We start from the raw sequence: 24022 nt of genomic DNA, 5'->3' as shown, positions 1-24022 counted from the left end.
TGTGGAGAATAATCACTTTAAACTGCAATAAGGAAACATTTCATTGGGACAGACTGCAATTCAGTCCTGCCCTTACTAAAGGGTAAAGCAACTTGTGGCTCTATATTGATGTTTTACAAAATAAATGTGCTTCTTTTGTAAATACTGTCTGCTTGCAATAAAATGAAAAATGCCTTAAAGCTGCAGCTGTGCTGGGACACACTACCAGCAGGGTAAAGAACTTAGAACTATATTTTTATAACATGCCAAACCAAACATTGTAATAAGTCATATTTCCAAATGTCCGTTTGAGGACATTTGGAAAGCATTTTGAAGTGCTGTAGAGGAATGTGAATTTACAGAAGATTTTATTATTAGTTCTGCAAGTGCCTTATATTATCTTGCTATAATAACCCTCTGGCATAATAAAATTGGCAAAGTTGGTGACGTTTACACAATACGTGCCTCAGCACTGACATTCTATGAAAAGCACTTGCAGTTGATAGAATATCTAGGAGGGAAGGAATTACTGCCTCACTTTCACACCGACTTGTTGCAATATTAGTGTCCTATTACCATACTACACTCAAATTCAGAGACAACATCCTATCTTTCACAAATGTTTATAAAGGCAAACCGCATGGCTAGGCGCTCAATTTTAGATATATGTGGCAATCAGACCAAAAACACCTAAATTCAAAGATTAAAAAGTGTAGTGTATGAATGATGACAGAAAAACACGACAGAGAAAACATTTAAATGTCCAAGGCTTCCATATCACACCCAACTGCACTTCACATCTGAGAACCCGTTGGCTGGTCTACTGACTTAGCTCTGGGGCAAAGGTGGGGGTTGTTTGAACAATGCAGAAGTAACAAAAACTCGTTCTGGTACCAGAGACGGGAAACTCCTCCAGTCTCAACTTTTAAATGGTTTCAAAATTAAGTGAAAATAGCCCTAAGCTCCTGAGCCCCATGATATCAGTAAATACTACTGATGAGTTTGTCTCAATTGCTAGTTTTTGGACTTGAAACCATTCTGGCATCCACAAGGACCATAAAAGCAGGATAATCTTTAGAGTGGGTCTACCTTGTGCCTGACAGGTTGCTATCCTATGAGTGTGCACAGTGCCCCTCAGTTACCTAGTCAGACCCACTCCTCGCATGAAAACAGCATGATGGTAAATGTAATGCCATCCCTCTTCTGCTTGCCACATATTTTCCTCCACCAAAGATTGTTCAAATGTGATTTGTAAACAGAACCCAGACTGCAGACAGGCTACAGACAAATGTTTATTGATATTAAAAGCTTTTTTATCCCTTCATGTGCTCTGTTGAGTTTTCATGGTATAAATTTGTAAATGTGACACAGCACACCAATGAAAGAAGTGAAAGCCTTCACCAAAGATACATGGTTCTGGTGGTTTACCCTTAAGGACGACACACACACACAAACTATTCATCTAAAACTCTTGATCATATTATTCGTCTGAAGCATCCCTGCATGTCTGTAACTGGTGATTTCTCTTATAATGGGGATAACATTAAAGCGAATGTGGTAAATGGCCAAGAAACTTTGCTGCCCATCTCATTACTCATTATTTAGTAAAACAGTCAAGGCAGAGACAAAGACAAAAGGAGAATGATATAGATTGAGACAAATTGTGTGCTGGCTTGTGGGTACATGTCACAGACTGACAGAAGCTGAGCAATGAGCAACTGTCTACGAGTGTCTGCACTGATTCTGCGCATAACCGAATGATACATGGCTTTAATTTGATAGCGCTCTCTATTAAGACCTGAGGAAAAAAAAAAGGAGGCACTCCCAGAAAAAGAACGAGTAGCTGGAGGAAATCCGTTTTAAACGTCCTCTCTGTGTCCTATAATTGAACACTTCATTATCTGCTTGGCGCTCTCCCTTTTTGTATGCATCTTTGTTTGGTCATTTTTCAGTTTAGGAGGACAGAGAGAAAAACTGACCTGCCAAAAGATGCACAGATCAATGAAACCAGACTCACTCGGAAAATTACGTACAGCAAAAAGGTGATCCATTTGAGATGTCTTCCATAGAATCTCAACCATTATTTCAGCCCATTACAGTCTACCAGGGACACAACGACAATCAGCACCATAATTACACTTTGTAAAGTCTGTATTTAGGGAAAGCTTAGCTAAAAAAAAAAAACTCAGCAGAGGAATGTGCTTGACAAGTATGGACTACAAAATGTAAGTGCAGATGTGGATGTCTTTGTCACACCTCTTTTTATTCACAGTTTTGTTGAGCAGCGACTGCTGCATGTGCCAATTAAATTCCATTTTTTTGTTTATATTTCTCCAGTGTACTTTTTGGATCAATCTTAATTTTGTACTGATGCATGATGAAACGCCGAAACAGAATTTAATAGACTTTCTAGTTTCCCTGTGTACTTCAGCTCTGTCCCCCTTAAGCACAGACACCTTGTGAAGGAGCCTCATCTAGGCATTCAATTATCTGAGTCACAAGGCAATGCCCATGATTGTAAGTCAAAGTCTGGGATAGACTGGTAAATCTAGAGCATTTTTATTCTTAACCTCTGCTCACTGTTTACCACATGAGTTGAAATGCTTGGATTGCTCCTACCTGTTTATCTCATCGTCATTCTCTCATTTGGTACAGGAAATCAACACTGGTGGTGCCAATTTGTGGTTTTTAAGCATAGATCGATGCCTTTTGACATGTCAATGGCTCTGATGCCAACCATGTCATACTCAATTAAACTGCTGCAATGTACCAACATTTGGGACAACTTTGACAAAGCCAAAAGCAATGTGTCATAAGAAATTACAGTGAGATATAATCGTAAGTAAGAGTAGTTCTAAACTTGAGTAGTAGGAAACTTGCTCTTGAAACAATCTCATGCAAAAAAACTACAATTCCTAAGTTTAGGATAGAAACATGTCCTAAACAAGCTATTTTAGCATCACAGTAACTTATTACAAATTGGTGAACAGACTGTTCAACACAGGTTATGATAAAATCTCTTTGATGGCAGGGTGAAAAGAATTCATTGCCCTAGGCAATGTTCCCTCTAAGCTGCGCACGTGCGCAATTGCGCACTGCTGGCACGGTCTCTGCGCACAGAAAATCTGCGTTGCGCACAAAAAAAATCTAACCTGAATTGAACTTAAAATTAAAACTTTAACAATTCTGTTTTGCAGTGTTAGTCAGTAAGTGACTGGCTGCTCTTGTATGGGATTAGAGCGATGCCACCTTATCCTATAGTCCAGCCAATAATGCGATTCACATTCGTATATACGCAGCCAATCAACGTCGTTGACAGGCTATGACAGCGTCCTTATGTGCCGACACCGGAGTTTTAGCTAGCAAAGCGGCGTGGCTGATGTGCAGTGAAGTCACAGTAATGACAACGTGTACAACCATTGGAGATGTGAGCAGGACAGACGGAACAATTGACGGAAAAAATGTGGACTTCATACCAGTTTTTAAATTGTGTTGATAGGCCACGTAAAACCAGAGTTATGATAAAAATATATGCAATGTTTGGTTTTCTTCCTAAATACTGTCGTTGTTTATATTTACTGCGGGAAGAAACGGTAAAAACGGCATTTTATAAGGAAAACGCTGGAAAGCACTCTCCGCCTGTGAGCAAAAACAAAACCAAAAACCCCCCCACCCTTTCCTATTGGTCGAAAAAAGTACCGTGTCGACCAATCAAAAAATGATATGGCAACGTGGCATCTAGTTGTTAAGAAACGGGGGGGGGGGAGTTTTAGGAGTGACGGCGGTGTTCTGAGATGTGAGAGATTTGAGACGTTTAGCGCAAATCTTGTGTAGTTAGTGTGTAGTTAGTGTGTAGTGTAGTCAATAGTTTTGTTGGTGTGTCAGAACAACGAGGCGGCTGCTGAATGTTACAGGTGTTACAGGAGTGATACATCTCCTGTTGTCACGCCTGCAGGTATCAGGCTGTTGTTCTCCTTTATCTCATAGTGGACAGAAATTATTTTTTGGAGTGGCACAAATAATTTGTGTGGCATCAGATTTGATGCAGAACAGCTGATTGTTCTGTAAATAGTTTGAAATGTTTGTTTAAAAAACGCCTTGGCTGCATTAAAAAAAAAAAATAGCTGCAAAAAACTTTGTTGTTTGCCAAACTGAGTTACTTTTTTGAAGTAGTAACTATATAATTAATTGCCCAACATTGGTCATTATATGCTGTATTTTGCAGACAGAGAGTTACAGGACTCTCTCCCAGACCACAGACTCAGACTCATAATACAAGTCAGAGCTTTATGAAGAAAAAAAAAAAGAAAGAAAGTGTGTTTTCAAAATTGGAGTTCAAGTTATTTTTACTTCCAATAGTGTTAACATACTACACAGGTCATGAACAAGATTTTTTAAATTTTCATTGTAAGTGGGCTAAAGCAGTTAATTAAAAGTAGTCTAACATACATGTAAATGCTGTAATTTGATTATTTTAATAAACCATGTAACTTGGATGGATTAGATGCTGGCGTGACCACAGTGCACACGTCTGATGTCGCTCACAGTGGTCCAAGGAACCGCTCAGGGAGTTTGTGTGTTCGCTCAGACACATGAAAAATTAGAGGGAACATTGGTCCTAGGACATGAACTCAAGACAGGACATGAGAATTAAAGGGAAAAAATGTCTTAAAGGGATTTTGGCTTCCACACTTGCAAAAGTCATAGCATGTGATTTATACAATTTCATACTCATTCAGTGATCCCTTGTGGCCCATGATCTGTTATAAACTGTTCCCATCAGGAAAGAAATGTTTCATGACTAAAACAGATAACTCTGGATTAATAATTAGTATTTTTTCTTTATTTATTTTTTTATTAAAAATAAAAATAGTACCCAAATCATGGCATCAAAAATGCCAAAATATCTCCTCACAGTAAAGGTCAAGGATTCAGGTTTTCTTTTAATCTGGCCCACATAGGATGAACTTTCATTACTTGAATCCTGTTAACATCCTTTGATCTACAAAGGAAGGAATAAGGGACACTACCTGGTGTGAGCTGATGTGATCTGGAACTAAATAAAGTCAGAAATGGTGAGCATAACTCAGTCTGTATGTCACTACCACTATTAGAATTATATCAGTTAGGATCACACCCATTAGTAAAGTATCAAGGATGCAGGCAAAGTGCCTTGATGTGGTATATACAGAAAAAAACACTGCAATATTCAGCCAGCTCTGTAACAGCCTGAGAGAATTAGTAAGAAATGATCAGTGCCGCAGGAAACGCTGGGGGTAGAGAAGCATGATTTTTGGAAGAAAACAGCCTCTGATTGTACAACAAGTATGACATTGTCATTGTCAGAATACAAGCTTCAACCTTCAGCAAGTAAATTTCATTGGGCATTGGTGCAGTATAAAGTGAGCTCTAAGATCCAACATAAAACAAATCTTACACTGTGACACAGATAGTTTCAGTAAAGAATAATGGATAGCAAAAAGGAAATGACAGTTCAAGGGCACTTTCACTCCCAGCACAGCCTGCTTGGTGACATGCTGTTGTTTCACAGACTGAGGATGCCAGTCATGCTATTGGCCCAGGTTTCAGAGACCTAACACCCACACTAAGCACCCGAGTGGGATGACAATATTGATATGGTGTGTCTGCTTCACTGTCATCTCCTGTGATGGCCACGGTCCTAACAGCTGACAAGCAAGCGCTTCCATGTGGAGATGAGTCATTTCAAATGAGGGGGAGCTGCTGCCATTTCAGGAAGACGCTTTGATAGCAGGCTTTTGACTGAACACAATGATTGTGATTGGTTCGGTACCAATGATTTGCTTTCGAAAACACCGAGCTTCTCGTGGATGAGCCCTCGGATGGATGAGAAGGAGTTTACATAAACAGCAACCTCCATCAAATCAAATCCTAAATCCACATCAAAGGGAGAAAAAATGAACTTGCTCAAAATGATCTAGGACGCTTCATAGGCTCACCAAGACCCTTTGGTGTGATGCCGCTGCTTTCTGAAGGGTTGACAGCCCAGTAGTAGTACTTCAGCGTATGCATGAGCTGAAGCACAGTCCCCACCCGACGAATAGTGTTGTAGATGGTCGCTGTGCCAATAAACTCAGCAGAAAGGTAGGTATACAGAGAGAGTTGTACCTGGAACACACACATAGACACATAGATGTACTCATGTTACTAAATGGACAGTTAAGTAAAAAATTTAAGTAAATATTGACATCTTAGTCCAATGAACCACAAACCATTTGTAGAAAGAAGTTTTGCTGTGATATTTCGTACTAAACGAGCTCATTATCCTTGCAGGTGTATGCTCTAGATGGCCACTGACCCTGTATTACTCAATTTCATATTTGTCGCAGCTCCACTCTGTTCAGTGATGATTAGCATGTCCTCTGTAATTAGCAGTAGACCTGACAAGAATCCTTAATCCTACTACAGCCCTTTTAGCACTAAATACTGATGGCTTTTTCCCCATATGTCATAAATTGCAAGATAGTAATGAGCCAAATATGAGTCATGATGAAAGGTGGCAGAGTGGCTATGATGTGCGCATGATGTGATATCGTTTGAGGGCCTCTGAGACAAATGAACACTGCAATACTGTTAATGCAATATCCATGGGAACAGAGTATTAAAATTGCTCACAAAATCTTATATGACCATGGAAGAACATCATAGGTCCCGTGTAATTAATGCACAGTGCATGTCAGGATGCTCACTGGCACAGCTGGCTCTCTGCAGCCTGTGCAGCTCGAGAATATGAAGAGAGGAAATGTGGACCTTGTGGGATGTCCTCAGGGAAGGAGCCAGAGTATCTGTGTGTAGCTAAAGTGTTCTACCCCACTTCATTACCTAGCTGTTCTTTCATTTCTCTACTCTTTTCTCTATGCCCTATTTTGGAGGAGTGTGGCAGTCGAGCCTCCAGACACTTTTGTATTTATTTCCTCTTTTTATTTATTCATGCCTTGGCACCACAAGCAGCATTCCTGAGGCAAATGTATTTGCCACACACACATTTAGCTTCTTTGATATACCTCATCCTATTTTTTATGGGTCATTATTTAAAAGGAGGTGGAAAAGACCTCTGGAACATTTAAAACACGCTAGAAAAGCAGTAGTTCACTGAATGTCACTTGGGCCCTGAACACCGTCTAGAGGTAAAACTACATAATTTACTTTTATTTGACATCTCAACTGACAGAGTAAAAATAGCTTTCCTTTGGCTCAAATTAATCCAAGTTGATCCTTACGAAAAATATTTAATAATTATTCATAAAAAAGTTTTCACTTGCAGTGTTATTACCCATATAGTTTATTTTATTGCCACATGCACAAATGCTTGCTGTCACTGAGAATCTCATCAAAACTGACACCAGTATGATGCATACTTGACAGCTTGTTTCCATTAAAATAGAATGAATGTGTAAGGATTTTTATTTTTTAATACCACCCCACGCTACAGAAGAAATCATGATGTGGGGGATTACTAAAGCCTGTTATTGGAAACTCTGGATATGCCAGTGAGAGTTACCTGCAGGAACTCACCTTGGCAGGGGTGTAGATCCAGATGGCAGGATTGAAAAGGATGTGGTCACACAGCTGCTTCAGGAGTGGTGCTCCATGTGTTAGACCATCCAGATACTTTGCAAAGGAAAGGAACTGTTCTAATACAGACCTGGTGATGTGTACACGTGATGACTGCACAGAGAAGCACAGAGTCATGTTAAATAACAATTGTGTCACCAAGACGATTCTGCTGTAAGCAAGTTTTTATGTTCCCTGATACTTGCTGCATCAAGCAAACCCCTAAGGTAACTGTTTGTGAAATGTGTCTGCAATATCCAGAGGAAGATAAAACCTTTTGTCACAAACCGAATAAAAACATCTGTAACTGTGTTACCGACACCTGAAAGATAGGTAGAAGCATTAAACTACAAAAGTGGTCAGCAGCAGATAATATAGTGTGATATGATAATGTGCATTTTGAAAATCTACATGTATTTAAATATACACATATATATATATATATATATATATATATTCATCTATATGTATGTCGTGTATGTTGGCATGGGTGAAAAATTGATCTATTCAGTCATTTTGTCAAGTTACTGAAGTCCAATTAAATATTAAATATATATTGTAAAAAATATATATTGAATATTTAAAATAGTCAAATAAAATTAGTGCAAGTTGTTTTGACTTTGCAGAAAAGTCAACTTTGACGAGTTCTTTTAGCGATCATGTCTGGCACCTGTTCACTGTCCAGGTGGACACTTGCTGAGGGCAAGAGAGGGGATAAAATGAAGGCCCGGGAAGAAGGGAAGGTGTGGCATAAACAGATAATGAACAGATGGTGCGATATGTGAAAGTGTGAAACCTGGCGGCGGGAAGGAAGCAAGGAAAAAAAAACAAAAAACCTTCAGCTCTCAGGTGCCGACTCTGCCTGGCTGTTAGTTAACAGCAGCTGAAGCCAGCAGGAAGGCAAGTCACTGAGTGACAAAGTGGCATCATTTCTCAGCGCTCCAAAAGAGCGAGCACTCTAGAGACACCGGCTGCTAGATCTGAATCACAAAATGGGTAAATAAAAATTGATGTGAAAAGAAAGGGAGGGGAGAGGAGGGGGGTGTTCTTCCTCTAGCTCTGTTTAGTTCAAAGACACATTTAGGACTCTGCTACAGGCAACGACAGATTAGAGTAGTGACGGGGCTGTGAGAGTGTGGGGAGACGCGGCGCACATTGGCACTGAGGACAACGGTAGATCGCTGGGATAGGACTTTGAAAAGATTTTGTTGGGAAAAAAAGCCAAATAATTTCCCAGTTATCCTTTCATTGAACTAGAAAATGAAGTGGTGAACATGTGCTTTTTTCTGTCAAATCACCTTTAAAAATGAGGAAAATGATCAACTATAATAAACGTCTATACAGCTGTTATGTTATTTGTAATTTCTCACAGACAGACAGTCAGCATCTTACACGCATCATGATTATTATAATAAACCCTGACTTTTTTGTTGTGGCCTATGAGTACATCATAACAATAAACATACAGACAGACATTATGACAGAACAACATATTGTTTAGAACAAGCCAGCAGATGCCTGGTAAAAAATATCTAATAAAAAAATAGCAAAACTGTAACAAATTGAATAAGATGCATATACTGAATACATAAAAAGGTAATATACGCACAGTTAGAGTGTGAGAATTTGATGATGAGCTGTACTGTGCAAATGTAATGTGTGAGTGTTTGCAGTAATGCTGAGTCTTGTGGTCTGTTATCAGGGGAGCAAATGTTCTGTGTTCAGTAGTGTGATGGCTGTGGGGTAAATGCTGTTGTTTAATCAGTTTATATAAGCGAACAGGTTCTATAGTGAAGTTGGGTCAAAATGTTCCTGTATTTTTCATACAAAAAAACAAAACAAAAGAAAAACAAACAACCAATTAAAACTGCCTGAAGCTGAATCATTTCCCTTTCAGGGCCATCTTCGTGTGCATGTCTCGACAGCTTGTAGCATAGCTGGTACGTTTTGTTTTTTTTTTACAACATTCACAAGATTTCTGAACTGTGAATGTGTTCCCAGGATGAGACTGAACAATAAATTGTACTGTACCATACTGAGAAATTTGATGAAGGACATTTAGCAAATACGACAAGAACTGTGATTTGTGAAATCTGTCTTGTGGAAATGTGTGAGATCAAGGAAGCATCTAATCTAAAGATAGCAGCGTTGATGAAAGCAGTCCCAGCTTGCACAAGGAGATGAACCTGAAGGCAAAACTGTCTAAATTTTTCTATTTTATTTTTTATGGACTGATTCCAGAAGACTTTGATAGTACCGCATATTTTTACAGGTGTGGTAACATAGGTTAAATTAGAAAACTTTACACTGTGGTAGGAAAACAGTGGCAATATTTTGTGTAAGCTCTTGCATACCTTCTCTAGTAGGTATCCAATCACCAAAAATCCCTTTCCTCCCAGCATCTGTTCCTGCATGGCCACGGAGCTCTTGAGCAGCTCAAGCAGAAAAGCCAGGAGAGTGGCACTGTAAAAGTAAAAGTCACAATCTCTCATACAGGAATAAAATACTCATCGACTCACAGACTCTTAAGATGTAATTTGTCCATCAACTATTCTATAAACAGAATGAAAAGGGGGAAAAAAAACAAGGTCATTTTCAGAGGATGTCAGAAGTCAGCTGGGAACTCTAGCTCACTGCTTTCATCCCTCTTCAGTGCAGGAGAAAAGGCTGGTTTGCTGGGTTCTCCTGGGACAGGGGAATTTCTTTATGGTGAACTGTAACAGAGTTTGTAGGTATCATATTTTTGTATGAGGTGGGGGAAGGAGGAGGAGGCAGGGCAGTGCAGTGAATGCATTTTTTTTTTTTTTTGCAGGGTTTTTTTCTCAGCTGAAGCCCTTGGCTGAGCAACAGTGGTGCTTGGTGACACTTCTTAATCGGCTTTTCCTCACATCCTCTAGTGGCTTTCACCCCAGCACAACAATCACAAGGACACAATCACTCCTCTGCAGGCTTGCTCATGTATAGTGAACATACACTACATGCATACAAACTCATTTACTTAATGTTAAGTTCATGTTGGTTTTTTTTCCTTTGGACTATTTACTTAAACAGAGAACAGAATTAGATGACACGACTCTGTGTGGGTCTGGTTTATCCCATGATCCTTTGCTGCAAGCAGAGATTCTTTCCAATTTGGTCGAGGAGTCGTGGCTGATGCGACACCAGCACTGCTTGGAAATCAAGGTGACACAGGCTCACGCTATTATTAAAGGGGATTTTTTTTTAAATCACTATTTGATGATGCTGTCAAGAGCAGCCAAGGCAGATCAGGGAGCATTATATGGAGTTAATTGTTGCAGACGCTTTGAACTTCTCAGCCCAACAGGCTTTTAGAAGGACTCAGTCTAAAAGCCACGGCAAGGACAAAGCAAAGTGCTTGGGAGAGTTGCACACAGTGAGCCAAAGACTCTAACATGCTAGAAAAGGAGGAGGAGGGACAGAGAGCTGAGAGGAGAGGAATCTACAGAGGGACAGAGCTTTGGGTATCAGGGATTTGTGCTGCTATGTGGCCACTCCTGCGTCCATCCATGTCATTGAACTAACACAGGATTAGAGCAGAGCTCAGGCTGCATCCTGGGCACAGTTGGGAAGCTTTGGGCAGACCAGCTCAGAACGATGGGGTGAGAGGAGTCTGAAGCAGTGAGCAGAGATAATAATGAAAGGCGACTACAGCTTGACCAAGACTGCTATATGATACAGAAAATCTCATCACTGCATTATTTATCCAACAAATCCATGCTGCAGACCCTGGGTGTTTCTGAACTGAATCCATCACCAAGTTGTCATTTACTATAAAATCAGAAGCAAACCAGCATTCGTAGTTTTAAACCATATTTAGCATCAAGTTTAACAAAATAGCCCATTGCTTCTGTTGATTTTACTCCCAGTGAGTTATGAGGTTTACTGCCAATCAGTTTAACACCACAAAAAAGGGTGATAATTATTTGGAACACCTCAGTGACTTCCCAATTAGGATAAGTCAGATGCTGGAATGTTGCAGCTATACATGATAATTTAGATGAAGATGTATTCATAGGGGAAAAAAGCAACCCTTAAGCTGTTTTAAGAAGTGATTAATATTACTTTAGTTGCCAACCCTTCATCAGTCGCAAACACACCCGCACAAATAAATGAATTCACAATAAAAAATATCAAAAAGTAATTAAATTCACAACTTCCAAATTACTTTTTCCCCTCATCTACAGTTCATGTATATAACTTCTACGTCCATTTCTAAAAGAAGTTGTACAGTCTTAATATTGCTTCTTCTTACCAGACAGTTGTTTCCACCTGGCTGTCATTCAGCTGATGAAAGTCCAGCTGGGCAAAGAGGGGAAAGAGAACCTGGATCCCACCAATAGAGTGTATGGCACTATGGATGGAGTGAGTCACTGTGGCTTTCACATCCTGGAAGGGTAAGGCAAAACCCATAAATACGCCTTCGTACTGACTGAATTTTAAACCCAATGTAATAAAAATGAATGAGTCAGTACCTAAAGTATTGAGCACAAAGTTAAGAGTAATGCAACTGACCTGAAGCATAAGGGCGTGCGGTGAGTGCACAAAGATGGAGGCGTTTTCTCTAGGTGAAGACTCCAGGCAAAGCTGGGCATCAGTGGCCTTCGCGTTATAGGTGAAGGCGATGGAGCTGGCTAATTTGCCGTCATATAATACCTGCTTGTGATGCTCTGCTAAGTGAATATCACTCTCTGACTTGAACTTAAATGTACTCTGTTAGGGGAAAAAAGCAGAGAGAGAGAGAAATCAAATAAAGGAATGACAAAAATAAAAAAGAGAGACTGGGAGAGTGAGAATGATAGGCTATGTATTTTTCTTAGTGAACATACACCCCATCGTTGCCTCTTGGGTGTTATCTTTTAATTATAACTTCATTTGAGAATGAAAAATGGCTGACACTGAGTGCATTACAGCATATCACCATTTTCAAAATGAATTTTCTCCATTGATTAAAGCATCCTGTTCATCTCTATCATTCTGTATGGGTGCAATCAATAACAAAAGGCAAAACCATTAGCTTTTTAGTAACTAAGAGAATAAAGTGAGCTGTGACAGCAGTATTATGTTTACATGTCAAAAGAAAAGCTGTATTCAAAATAGAAAACCAGTGGCTGTAAATTCATTTCCAAAATATGAGACGTAAAACTCATGTTTAAACTCATATTTGTAAAATAAAATATTTTTTATCTTTATGGCTCTTTGGAGATACTTGCTGCATATTTTTTCTCATTTGGTCTCATTTTGTCTTATTTTGAATGTGTGCGTAAGCCTTTTGTTCTGAGTGAAACATTGTCTGATGACAATCTTCAAGTTCGACTGCAGAGTACAATGATTAGGGTGTGATGATAAAGATCAAAGCTGCTTTGATACCAGAGATGATTGTGTACCTGCATTAATTTAACCAAGAAGTCATTTACTCCACTCTGTTCTTGAGCAAATTCAAGCCGAGCACAGTTACTGCTGAACTCTCACAAAGACATACTAAAAGAAGGCTGCAGACAAGGCACTGTCAGAGAAGTCTTTTTGGATATAAAGTACGCAGGGGTTTTTTTTGGTGGTGGTGGTGGTGGGGGGGGGGGGGGGGGGGGGGGGGGGGGGTTGCTTTTGCTTGTTTTGCATTGACATTGTTTCCAAGTAAGTAATTTTCTTTTCCAATACAGTCATGGAGCAGAGACAAATTGGGGACGAGTTTTGCCAATACAGCTGAAAACACATTCAAATTAAAGCTGGCGGTCGGCAGTTTAGCTTCAAATTGCTGTGCCACCACACATCTATAGTAATAAGGGGAAGAAAACGGATTATAAATTTACATCCAGCTGAGGGAAATAAACCAGCGACTTGATGATTATGATGATAATTCAATGTTTTACTGGGACTGCGTCTTGTAAGAATGCCTGCATCATATTTACCACAATGCCTTTACCAACATGTCTCATAAAGCACAGGTTAAATGAGTCAGTGGTTTAGTAACACATTCAATATGGCTACCATAACAAACTGCTGATCAATGACAGACTAGTCTCAATTTACTCAATCAATTAGCTGTTGACAGATGAGCTGAATTAATCTGTCAGTGCAGTGTGAACGCAGAAATCAATTTCTCTAATCAGGAGGGCTGAATTATTAATGGGTGAAAGATGCTTTTCCTTCCCTCTCTGACTTGTGGGCAGCAAGACTGTGGTGGTGAGATAAAGAGAGGCAGAAAGAGCTGAAGCAACAGTGATGAAACAACCATCTGGTCCTAGAGGGACTGTAGATAAATACAGTATGTTACGCAACATGGCAAACAGGGTTTGCACACCTGTCCAACAGGCATCTAAATCTGGGATTCTTTTTCTCAGTGAGGAATAAGTGGATTAAAAAAAATGTGATCTTACTGAGATTGTCAAATTCTACAATGAGTATGGTTTCTATTCTGACTGCCTCTGAAGAGCAGAGTTGTAAGTGGGTGGCAGCCTTTAGTAGAAACATAAAATATGAAGTTTTTAATAATCTTTATTATTAAACAACAAATACAAGTATTGCACAACACTACCTTGTATCTTTTGAAATGTAATAATAGTATTTTACATTTTCATTTCATTTCGTTACATGTTACAGTTTCGTCTCTGCCTAAAGTGCTATGAACCTTTTTCAACATGATGCTAGTAAATATGTCTTGGACTTATAGAGGCGTTATATCAGTTTCCTCACAGCACTGAAACTGAGAGGGTTGAGCCCAATTTAATGACATATCTACTTACAGTCCAATGATAAAAAAGCATAAGAGATAATCTCTTCATCTGCTATGATCAGGTCCACACAGCGGACATCATGCATGTCATCATGCAGTCTCTAACATCCTTCAAAAGTTTCAACTCATGGAACCCAAGTGGCAAGAAATAACAAGCTCCACTGCTTTGCACTTTTGTGCGATCCTTGCCGCAGTGTGAAAATAATGATCCCGTGGGTTTTGGGCTATCAAACCCTGTAGCGTGACAGCGTCATTCCATAGGCCAGACACTCATAAAAAAGAATTAGAGTGCAGTTCCTCCTTTTTTCTACTAGTCCCAAAGGCTGACACTGACCAGGGGCAACCCAGTCTCTCTGCACACCACAGGAAGACACTTAGAGGACTGCAACACTCCCTGTTGCCTGTGATTCAAGTAGAAAATAACACAATATACCCAAGTATGACTGTCATTTTCTTCTGCTATCGACCCTTGTGTGTCTTTAATAAAGTGAACTAACTATCCAACTACAAATTAAAATAAATGCAATTTTAAATTTCGAAATAAACACTGTTTTTTTAAGTATTAACCCAATGTTTGAAGATTAAGTACCATTAAATATCTGTGTGCGCTGTAAGCCCCATTTTGTTGTTTTATTACAACTGTCAAGGGTTTGCATTTTTCTTTCTGTATATTGTTTCTCACTTGCTAAGAAAAAAAAGTCCCATATCTATCATCTGCATGGTTTTTGTTTTGTAGGCTGTTAGTTTTCTGTTTTACTGACTTTGCTCGTCATTGTTTTTGTTTTACTTCCAGCTTTGGTCCGTTTCCCATCGGCTCCTCGCTGATTAAGTTATTTATAAAAATTACTGTTGGGATTATTTTGTAAAGGAAGTTCACTCCTGACACAATTCTGATACATAGTCAAAAGTATTTGGCCATGTTCACTTTTCATGTACAGGAGCTGCTTGGCCATGAAGCTCACAGTTTTTATGTTGACATTAATGTTGATGCCAGAGGAGGTTTGGAACTTTCCAGTTAGTAAATCAGTAGAGTATTGGCCGAAAACTGACTTGTTGCAATTGTGGCACATATGAATCCAGTGAGAAAGAATGACCCATTCTTTCACAAATGTTTGAAAAGGCATTCTGCATGGCTAGATGTCAAATACTTTGGGCAACAGTCGACCAGATTTGTGCCCCAATATCTTCTCCTGTAGCTTGTGTTTCATACTGCGGTGCAGTGTTGTTACAAATGTCATGGGCTAATCTGCCTTATGTAGAACACATATGATGGTGATAATGGAAGACAAAGAAAAAAAAAGTGCATCATGTGAAAAATTATTAATCGTGACATAATTGTTTTGACTTGTCAAATACAGATGACATTATTTCCAAGAGAATAAAGAAAAATGAAAAAAGAAGATAATATTAGGAATAAGTATGCAGAGAGGGGATTTTTTTAGGCTTTCTGTTTAAAAAACTCCCAGACCTCATGAGTCATTACCTGAGTTTTGAAGATTAACTAGCTGCTAAAACAGGAGTAATGAATGGAGAAAAAAAAAAAATTATGTCAGCTGCTGTCAGGCACAGTGTGTCCAGAAGCACCTCTACCCTAAAACTGTATCTGTCAAAGTCTGTGAATGTCAAGTCAATCATAAAGTTTGAACTTTACAAGAAAAAAGTTGTTTGTTTGTACTTTAAACGAAATAAACAGAAGTACATCCAAGTTCAGAGCCTGAAGAAGAAATCTAGCTAACACAACGCCGCCAGATTTACAGCCATAAATCATAACATGCACTAGAAATGGTAACCCTAGGCAACAATAATCTCTGCATTTAAACTAAGTGCAGTTACGGTTACACTGAATACACCGTGGGAGTAAGTGAAAGCATGTCGAACATCAAACATGGATGAAAGGACCACGGATTAGAGAATAAATCATACATCAGAGGCGATGGTTTTTCTCCGGCTCTGCTGAGTTCAGACAGTATAAAGTTGAGTGTACAGTACACAGTCTAACAGATGTATGCTGAGATTGGCTGCACTCAGACTCCTCCAGGCAATTCTGAATTAAAACAGACCTCTCGTCATTTGTATAGCACTCCCACTACAACAATAAATCAGTGGGGTAGACAACTGTCTGACCTTTCTCCCCAGCTCACCTGTCTAGGTCTTAAAAACATTGTTCACAACTTCACAAACTGCAGGTAATTGTCTCCCCTGGGGACATTTATTCTTCATTATATCAAGAATTCTGAACAATTGCTTTGCTGTGGCTTAATAGAAGGTCATGAAATGCAGTTAAGGAGGGGAACAACAAGTAACCAGTCATTAGCAAAAAGAGAAAACAATGATTTCTCTGAGGATTTCCTGGGCATCAGTAGACCTGACTTAAATCATCTTCAGCAGGGTAGCTTTTACTTAGTAAGTTTGTCTTTAAAACAGCTGGAGACAAAACACTAGTGGCACAAATTGGTCACTGAGAGTGCAAACTGCATGAGTCACATCTTGTGTTCAGGGTTTATTTAGCATGAAATGCAATTCCTACTTTTGTGAGCTTTGTGGGCTTAACACTGAAGAAACAGAACAGCCTTTTGTGAGCATCTGGGACAAAAGTGAGACAATAAGGAGAAGAATCTGAAAGTAAACAGGCACCTCCTTTTTCTTTCAGATGAGTGGGATGTTTTGTCAACATATGATAAATATTCACACTGTAATCCCTATTTTGGGAGGTCAGTTTCCTTTTATATTCACATTCATGTTTTGATTTTTGTTAAGATGCTCGGGAGCGCTCCACCTGCTGCAGCTGATATAATCTCATGTCTCTATCCCCTCAGAGGGCCTGCTGCTTTCCTCTGTGTACTGTGCCATTATTCCCTAGAAGTAGGTAATTTATGCAGCCGTTTATCTGGGAGGAAAAGCAGGACAGCGATACAAGGCAAAGGAACTACAGCAGGACAGAGCTGCTCATTGATTTCACAGATGGATTGGTAATGCAGACTGCTTACATGTAATCTAATTTAGGCACCCACAAGCACATACCTTATAGCCTGGTCCTAGCTGATGAATTGCAAATATCTGAGCGGGATTGAGAGCTTCGCTGAACACGAAGACAGCTCCTAGCTGCCCGCAGAACACTCTGTTAGCATCCGCTGTCTCTGAGGACCCAAGGAAGCACTTATCATAACTCTGCAAGAGGGACATAGAAAAAGAGGCAACACCATCAGGGACTAGAAGAAAAAGAAAAAAAAATACATCACACAGCTCTATTACGCAGAGGTCAAAAAGTAAAATGTACAATATTTGATTTTTTCAAATGTGTTTTTTTTTTTTCCCATTCCAGCCTAGAAATTCAATTTAGTTTTTCAAAATAACATTCTCTCATGTTGTTTCAGTGTTTAAGTTGACAATTTCCTGATGGAAAGAATTTCCTAACGGCCCTGATTTACAAAGACATGAAACTTCTATATAATCTCTGTGGTAGTGAAAAAATGTATTTGCTGTAGTTACATCCAGCACCAAATCGAAGGGCAATTTACAACGGCAGCAGCAAATTGCATAACAAGTGAAGATCTATAAAAGAGGTTCAATGGAAGAATAAAAACATCAGATTAGTTGATAGAGATCTGGTTCCATTTAACCCTGTAAAAAAAAAGCTGTTATAAGTCCAACATGTGTAAAATTTAAAGCAAACAGACAACTAAAAATTTACCACATATATTTATGCTAACTAAGAAATACAGCTTTAGTGCACTGTATTACTTAGCAGGAACAGAAAGATACAATAATCTATATCTGAGTTGTAGTTAAGAACAGAATAAGGCAATTAAAAAGGATATCTAAAGATGACAGCATTTAACCTTTAAGATTGTAGCCTCAATAGCAGAGAAACAGAAGAAGAAACCAAAATTATACATAACAAATTTATTATACCACCTGTCAAATAACATGAAAACCCAAATATTTTAAAAATCTGCCAAAAACTTGTTTAAAGCTAAAACCTATATTGTTACTTAGACAAAAAAGTCACATTTTCAATTTATGTGAATTCATGTTTTTATACCTTCTGGTCTTCTCAGAAATTAATCAAGCACAACATTCAACCACTAAAACTAATTTTTCTGTTAATGGATGTACCCCGCCTTTCTACCTATAGAAGCTGGGATAGGCTCCAGTGATCCTGTTAAAGATAAATGGAAGAGAATGGATGAAAGGACGAGATGCAAGAAAACAACTGTAATTTAGTGTCTTAATAAATTTTTTCTTTAAAGTTTTATTATTTTATCTGCTTTTCTGTAAAACAATAAATGTGAAAATTCATGGCCAACAACAATTATAATTCAGCAAAATAAATATAACATAGTATAATAACAATACCATTTTTAGTGAAGAGCTTATGCATACTGATGGATTAACCATTACAGAAACATAAACAATTATTTTGGAAATTACAGAAAATGTTCATTTAGGGCAGCTCTGGCTTAAACCACATTGGCAGGTCGTCTATTAAATGTGTTGCCCACTGTATGTTACCAGAAACCTGCTTATCCCTATGGAATACTGCAAATGTTCATGTTTTTTCTTAATGTATCGGAACATTTCTTTACAAAAAAATCACAAATTAAGGCATCTTCATTTAATGTGGTTGAATATTTCATGAACTATACTTGGTTCAAAGCACACCTTTCTAAATGCGTTTCCTCTCCGCAAGTCCAAATACAACACTAATCATTTCTAAATAACTGTGTGAAATCATCTGAACATGCAAATATTCTGTTAGACTGTAAATCACCTTGTTATCACACATTTTAAATAAGACATCCTCAGTCTAATGAAAGTTACAATTTATTTACACATAAAACAGCTACTGGGCCTCGAAATTGTATTCTCACATCTACTGCAGCACAACTGTGACAAACAGATGTTCAAATAAAGAGTGAAACTCTAGACAGACTTCAGAGGAAAACAGTAAGTTAAAACTCATTTTCTCATTTCATCAATCAGAATTATTGAGGATGTATACATTTTTTACTCCCACAGACCGCGAGCTATACGAAACATTGATGTGGCAGCCTTAGTCAGGCCTTGTGCCAGTAAGCATTAAAATCATGACAAAACGGCAACAGTGAGAAAAAGTAACAAATAAGGCGGACTTACATCATTTGTGTTGACGTGCCATGCCATGTCTCCATAAGAAACGAGCTGTCCGTTAACATAGCATCTGATTTCACTGTTCCTCCAGCGGCTGTAGATGTGGACTATGCTGATCATATACCACTAAAGGTGAGAAAGAATCAGATTGAGATTTAAAGAATACATGTATTTAGGTCATTAATGTTTTAACTAAATGTATCATTTAGTTTATAAAACAACATCACAAATACTTTTAAATGAATCACAAAGTTCAAAAGAACAATGGAAATGAAGCTTGCTACACAATGTTTTCAGATTTACAAAGGAGGAGAGTAAATAATAGATCAGAAGACAGGCCAAAGGGACGCAAGACAGCTAATTTTAATCACACACAAAAGGAAGGTAAATACTGGAGAACTGCAGCCAAAGAGGTGAGAGGGTGCAACAATAGAAACACAATTTAAAAACGAGCAAGAGGGAGAAAGTTGTTTCTTATTAACTATATGCTACAAGAGGTAAACATTAATGGTCTGTTATTATATTATTTCACCGCCCATTTCACAAGGTGAAGCTGTTCAATTGCTTGTCAACACAAATCAGCCAGTCATATAGCAGCAACCACCTGAAGTTCAACCTAAGCATCGGAATGGAGACAAAAGTTAATTTAAGTGACTTTAAACATGGGATGGTTGCTGGTGTCTGCTGATATACTGGGATTTCACGACCATTACTAGGATGGTAATGGTTGGGGGTTTCTTTCCACTCTTTGGGTTCCTTAGTACCAACTGAGCATTCACTAAATGTTACACAATACATGATGCTGTGTCACAAACCATCTAAAACTGGTGTCTTGAGCATGATGATGAGTTCACTGTACAAAAAAATGACCTCTACAACCATCGCATTTCAATCCTTTGGGATGTGGTTGAACATAAGATTGCAGATGTACAACTGGATAAACAACTCTGCAGCAACTGTGTGAAGCTATCACGTCAATGTGTACCAGATTCCTGGGGGAATCATTCAAGCACCTTGTTGAATTGATGCCACAAAGACTTAATGCAGTTCTGAAGGCAAAACTAGTTCCAGCCCTGCTAGCATTAGGTACTAGCAAGGCGAACCTAAAGAAGTGAACAGTGAGTGTATTTATATTTGACCATATCAACTGTTCATCTGCTAAAAAAAAAAAAAAAAAAAGTAACTAAAACTTAATTCTTCTAAATTAATTCTTAATTCTTTATATAATAAGAAATAGGAAACTGTAAGCAATAGTAGCAGGAATTGGAAGCAGCAGTTGGAAATGTGGAAAGTGGGACAAAGGCACACCAGGCAGAAGCAAAACAATGTGGCTTTAATGACATCAAGTAGAAAAATATATTTTTTCCACCTTTTTAAAGATATATTTTTGGTCTTTTTACTTTTTGTGCCTTAACTTGAGAGTAGGAACATGGCATGTAGCAAAGAGACAGTGACACTGCAGGCCAGGCAATATATGTGGCCTCTTAATTATGAGTTTTTAAAAATGTTTATTTGATGTTGCTTTTTATTAAAAAATATTGCAGAACTGCTTTGAATTGGTGTCTGCACTGCTCTTGGACTTGCTCCCCCTGTCAAGCTGCTTGTGCCGATAACAATAAGATGCCCGATGCAGAACTGCATACCACTATAAAGCATTCAGGCTGCTCATAATATGAACATAGGGTAAGACTGAGACAATCAGTCACAGCAGCAGGAAACAGATTGTCCATCTCTTACAGTACATGGCTATGCCTGCTTTTTATTAGTTTGCCCCAGGAAGGGCAATGTGAGCAGTCTAATAGAATTACTGCTGTCTTCACACAAAGGTAAGGACACTTAAAAGAGGACTCATGGTTATGGGGAAGAATGCAAGCTACCTGTACTTGTCCACAGATGTCTGAACTCAAAATCAATTAAAACTCAATTTAGAACAAGTTGTCTTCCAAGTTATTCCACAAAACCATACCTGCAGTGTGACACTTGGAATGAGACGAATAGTTGTTCCCAGGTGTTATGTGAAGCCTCTAATTGTTTGACACATGCTTAGAGACAGCTTTCATTCTCTGCAGGGATAGGTACGCTACACTGACACTTCATGCTAAATTAAGTTTCATATTCTCATCTACATTTACATCCAATTAGACCTGTTAAGACTGCTCGGGGGCTTTAAACACATTCACGTTTATATGGAAACATACGCAGCATGACTTATGTGTAGTGATTTGGTGTAACAATAAGTTCAAGACATTATAGAGACAAAGGCAACAAGCACAATTGAGGAAGCAATTGGAGAACAGTAGAGATAAAAAACAATGTCAATTTAAGAAAACGGAACAGGGAATGGCAATTGGGATCAAGAAATAGTTCAAGAGAATTTCTTTTTTACCGCCAAGCTTATTAAATCCCCTAATCCACGCTGGCATGTTTTTTGTTTTTTTCCTGACAGTACACTGAAAAACAATCATATCAAAAAGAAAGAGTTTCCGCACCCCTGAGCCACGTGCAGCCCTTTATTTTTTTATACTTTCAGATAATAAAACGACTGCATTGATGCAGAAAAGCTCTGTACACCTACTGTTTCCGCCACACAGAAAATCGACTGGGAATCGATAGAGGGTGGCATGCTGGTGCAGTGGTTAGCACTGTCACCTCACAGCAAGAAGCTTCCTGGTTTGAACCCCAGCTGTGGCCGTTCTCTACGAGTTTCCTACAGCTACACTGGTTTCCTCCCACAGTTCAAAGACATGCTTGTTAGCTTAATTGGTGATTCTAAATTGGCCATACATGTGAGGTGGATAAAGTGTGTAGAATAAAGTGCCGCACTCTGAATGACAATGAAGAACACAAAAAGTGCTATATAAATACAAGTACACTGACTTACACTATAATCAAATATATAAGAAGAATGACACTAAAAACAAGGAATATCATCAATAGACATCATGTGTATGGACTGTTAGGGTTACACTTACTTATATAATATAAATAATCCTTACTAGGAATACATATGAAGTCCATGTGTACAGATAATGTAACTGAAAAAGGTCTAAATAATGATATATGGTGTGGAACATTTGGAGCAGGAGCAAACCAAAACTGCTCTCACCTTCCTGGGCTGAAAATCATACTTCACACAATGCTGAAACCCTTTTCCTTTGGACTTGAGAGATGTGATGATCAAGCAGTTACCAACAAAATGTGCAGAGTAGCCGATGCCCTTGCTGGTGCGAAAGCTGCAAAAAGAGATATTCACACAGTATATCATGAGCTGGCAAACTTGACAGGGTAACCCAAATGTACTTAGCCACAAACAGAAAAAAATATATTTCTAAAGCAACAAAAGCAGAACTTTTTGACTAGCAAATTATCCAGTCCGATTTCTTTATTTTTTCATCCTTTCAAGTTCATTTGTACGTTTCCTCCTCAAGGCGCCAAACAAAGAAAAACAAATTAAGAAAACGGTGGCTTTGCACTGCATAATAAGTTTGTGGTCATGCTATTTTAAATACCTTGCACTGTGCGGCCAGAAAGCAATTTGCAAAAGTAACTGACAAATAACTCATAAGAGAATTGTGATATTATACCTCAAGAATCAGAAGAGCAAAGTAGCCGTAGTTATTTGTTAAGCTATATAGTGAATGGATTTAAACAAACAGAAAAGCGAGACTACGCTTTAACAACGCTCTCAATGGCAAATCGCTCCACTCTGATGTTCCTGCCTTCCTGGTAAAAGATATATTACAGAAGCACTGAGGAAATTCAACTTGTAAACAATAAGAACAGACCCTATACAGCCCACACTATGTACACACACAAACAACCTTGCAATACAACAATAGTTCTCCACTCGTAGCCTGCTTGGAATGAACATCTTTTTCATTGCTGACACTTACTCAATACACTTTCACAATCCTCAGGTCTATATTAGTCTTCCATCTACAAAGACCCACTCCACCACACCACCATCTAAGACAAACCGACCTCTTTGTCAAGGCAGATAAAGAGAATACAGGCCTCTGCAACGCAGGGCTGGATGCAGAGCTAGAGAAATATATGACCCACACATGGCTACTGCTGAGGCAGCCAAGACACAGTGGACACACTCCTTTCTAAAGATACAATTCTTTTTGTTGTCTACATGCCCTACCAGTGAGCTGTGAGGCATTCAGAGCAAAGCATAAACAGGATTAGTTTGGCATATCTCACCTTTTTGTGGGACTCTACCAGTGCTGAATACAAACATGATTGGACGAATACAAACATCACAGCTTAGCCATTTTTTTTCTTTTTGATGTTGTACATCTGACAAACACAGAACAAGTCTTTCCAAGGTGAACAGACTCTTTCATTCACACTGAACTACCTATTGTCTTTGGGGAATTAGTCTTCTCTCTGACTTTTCATCCTTATTATTGGCTCGCTCTCCTGATACAATTCTTTTATATGTCCCTTTGTATTTTGAGCTTTTCTCCCAAAGTTCCTCTAATAAACAGAGCAGCCAAACATCACTGCACGTCTAGGTTAATGACTTTAGCACTAATTACTCACAAGCTCCTGGATGGGCTGCTA

At 38.7% G+C, this 24022-nt stretch overlaps 1 protein-coding gene across 7 annotated transcripts in view; it reads right to left on the bottom strand.

The window, feature by feature from the left end:
- Positions 1-24022, bottom strand: part of nbeab (neurobeachin b) — a 200757-nt gene that overhangs the window by 125472 nt on the left and 51263 nt on the right. For all 7 annotated transcript variants that reach the window (XM_005455018.4, XM_025898038.1, XM_019367747.2 and 4 more), the window contains exons 6-13: positions 22560-22686; positions 19460-19579; positions 17345-17491; positions 12106-12303; positions 11846-11979; positions 9927-10035; positions 7534-7686; positions 5958-6126 (exon numbers count right to left, since the gene is read on the bottom strand). In XM_005455018.4, coding sequence (XP_005455075.1) covers positions 5958-6126; positions 7534-7686; positions 9927-10035; positions 11846-11979; positions 12106-12303; positions 17345-17491; positions 19460-19579; positions 22560-22686 — 1157 coding nt within the window. The remainder of the gene's footprint in view (positions 1-5957; positions 6127-7533; positions 7687-9926; positions 10036-11845; positions 11980-12105; positions 12304-17344; positions 17492-19459; positions 19580-22559; positions 22687-24022) is intronic.

Source organism: Oreochromis niloticus, linkage group LG14 (assembly GCF_001858045.2).
Source record: "Oreochromis niloticus isolate F11D_XX linkage group LG14, O_niloticus_UMD_NMBU, whole genome shotgun sequence".
NCBI classification, from domain to species: domain Eukaryota; kingdom Metazoa; phylum Chordata; class Actinopteri; order Cichliformes; family Cichlidae; genus Oreochromis; species Oreochromis niloticus.
Note: the sequence above shows the minus strand (reverse complement) of the source record. Positions and strands in the feature narration are given on the sequence as shown.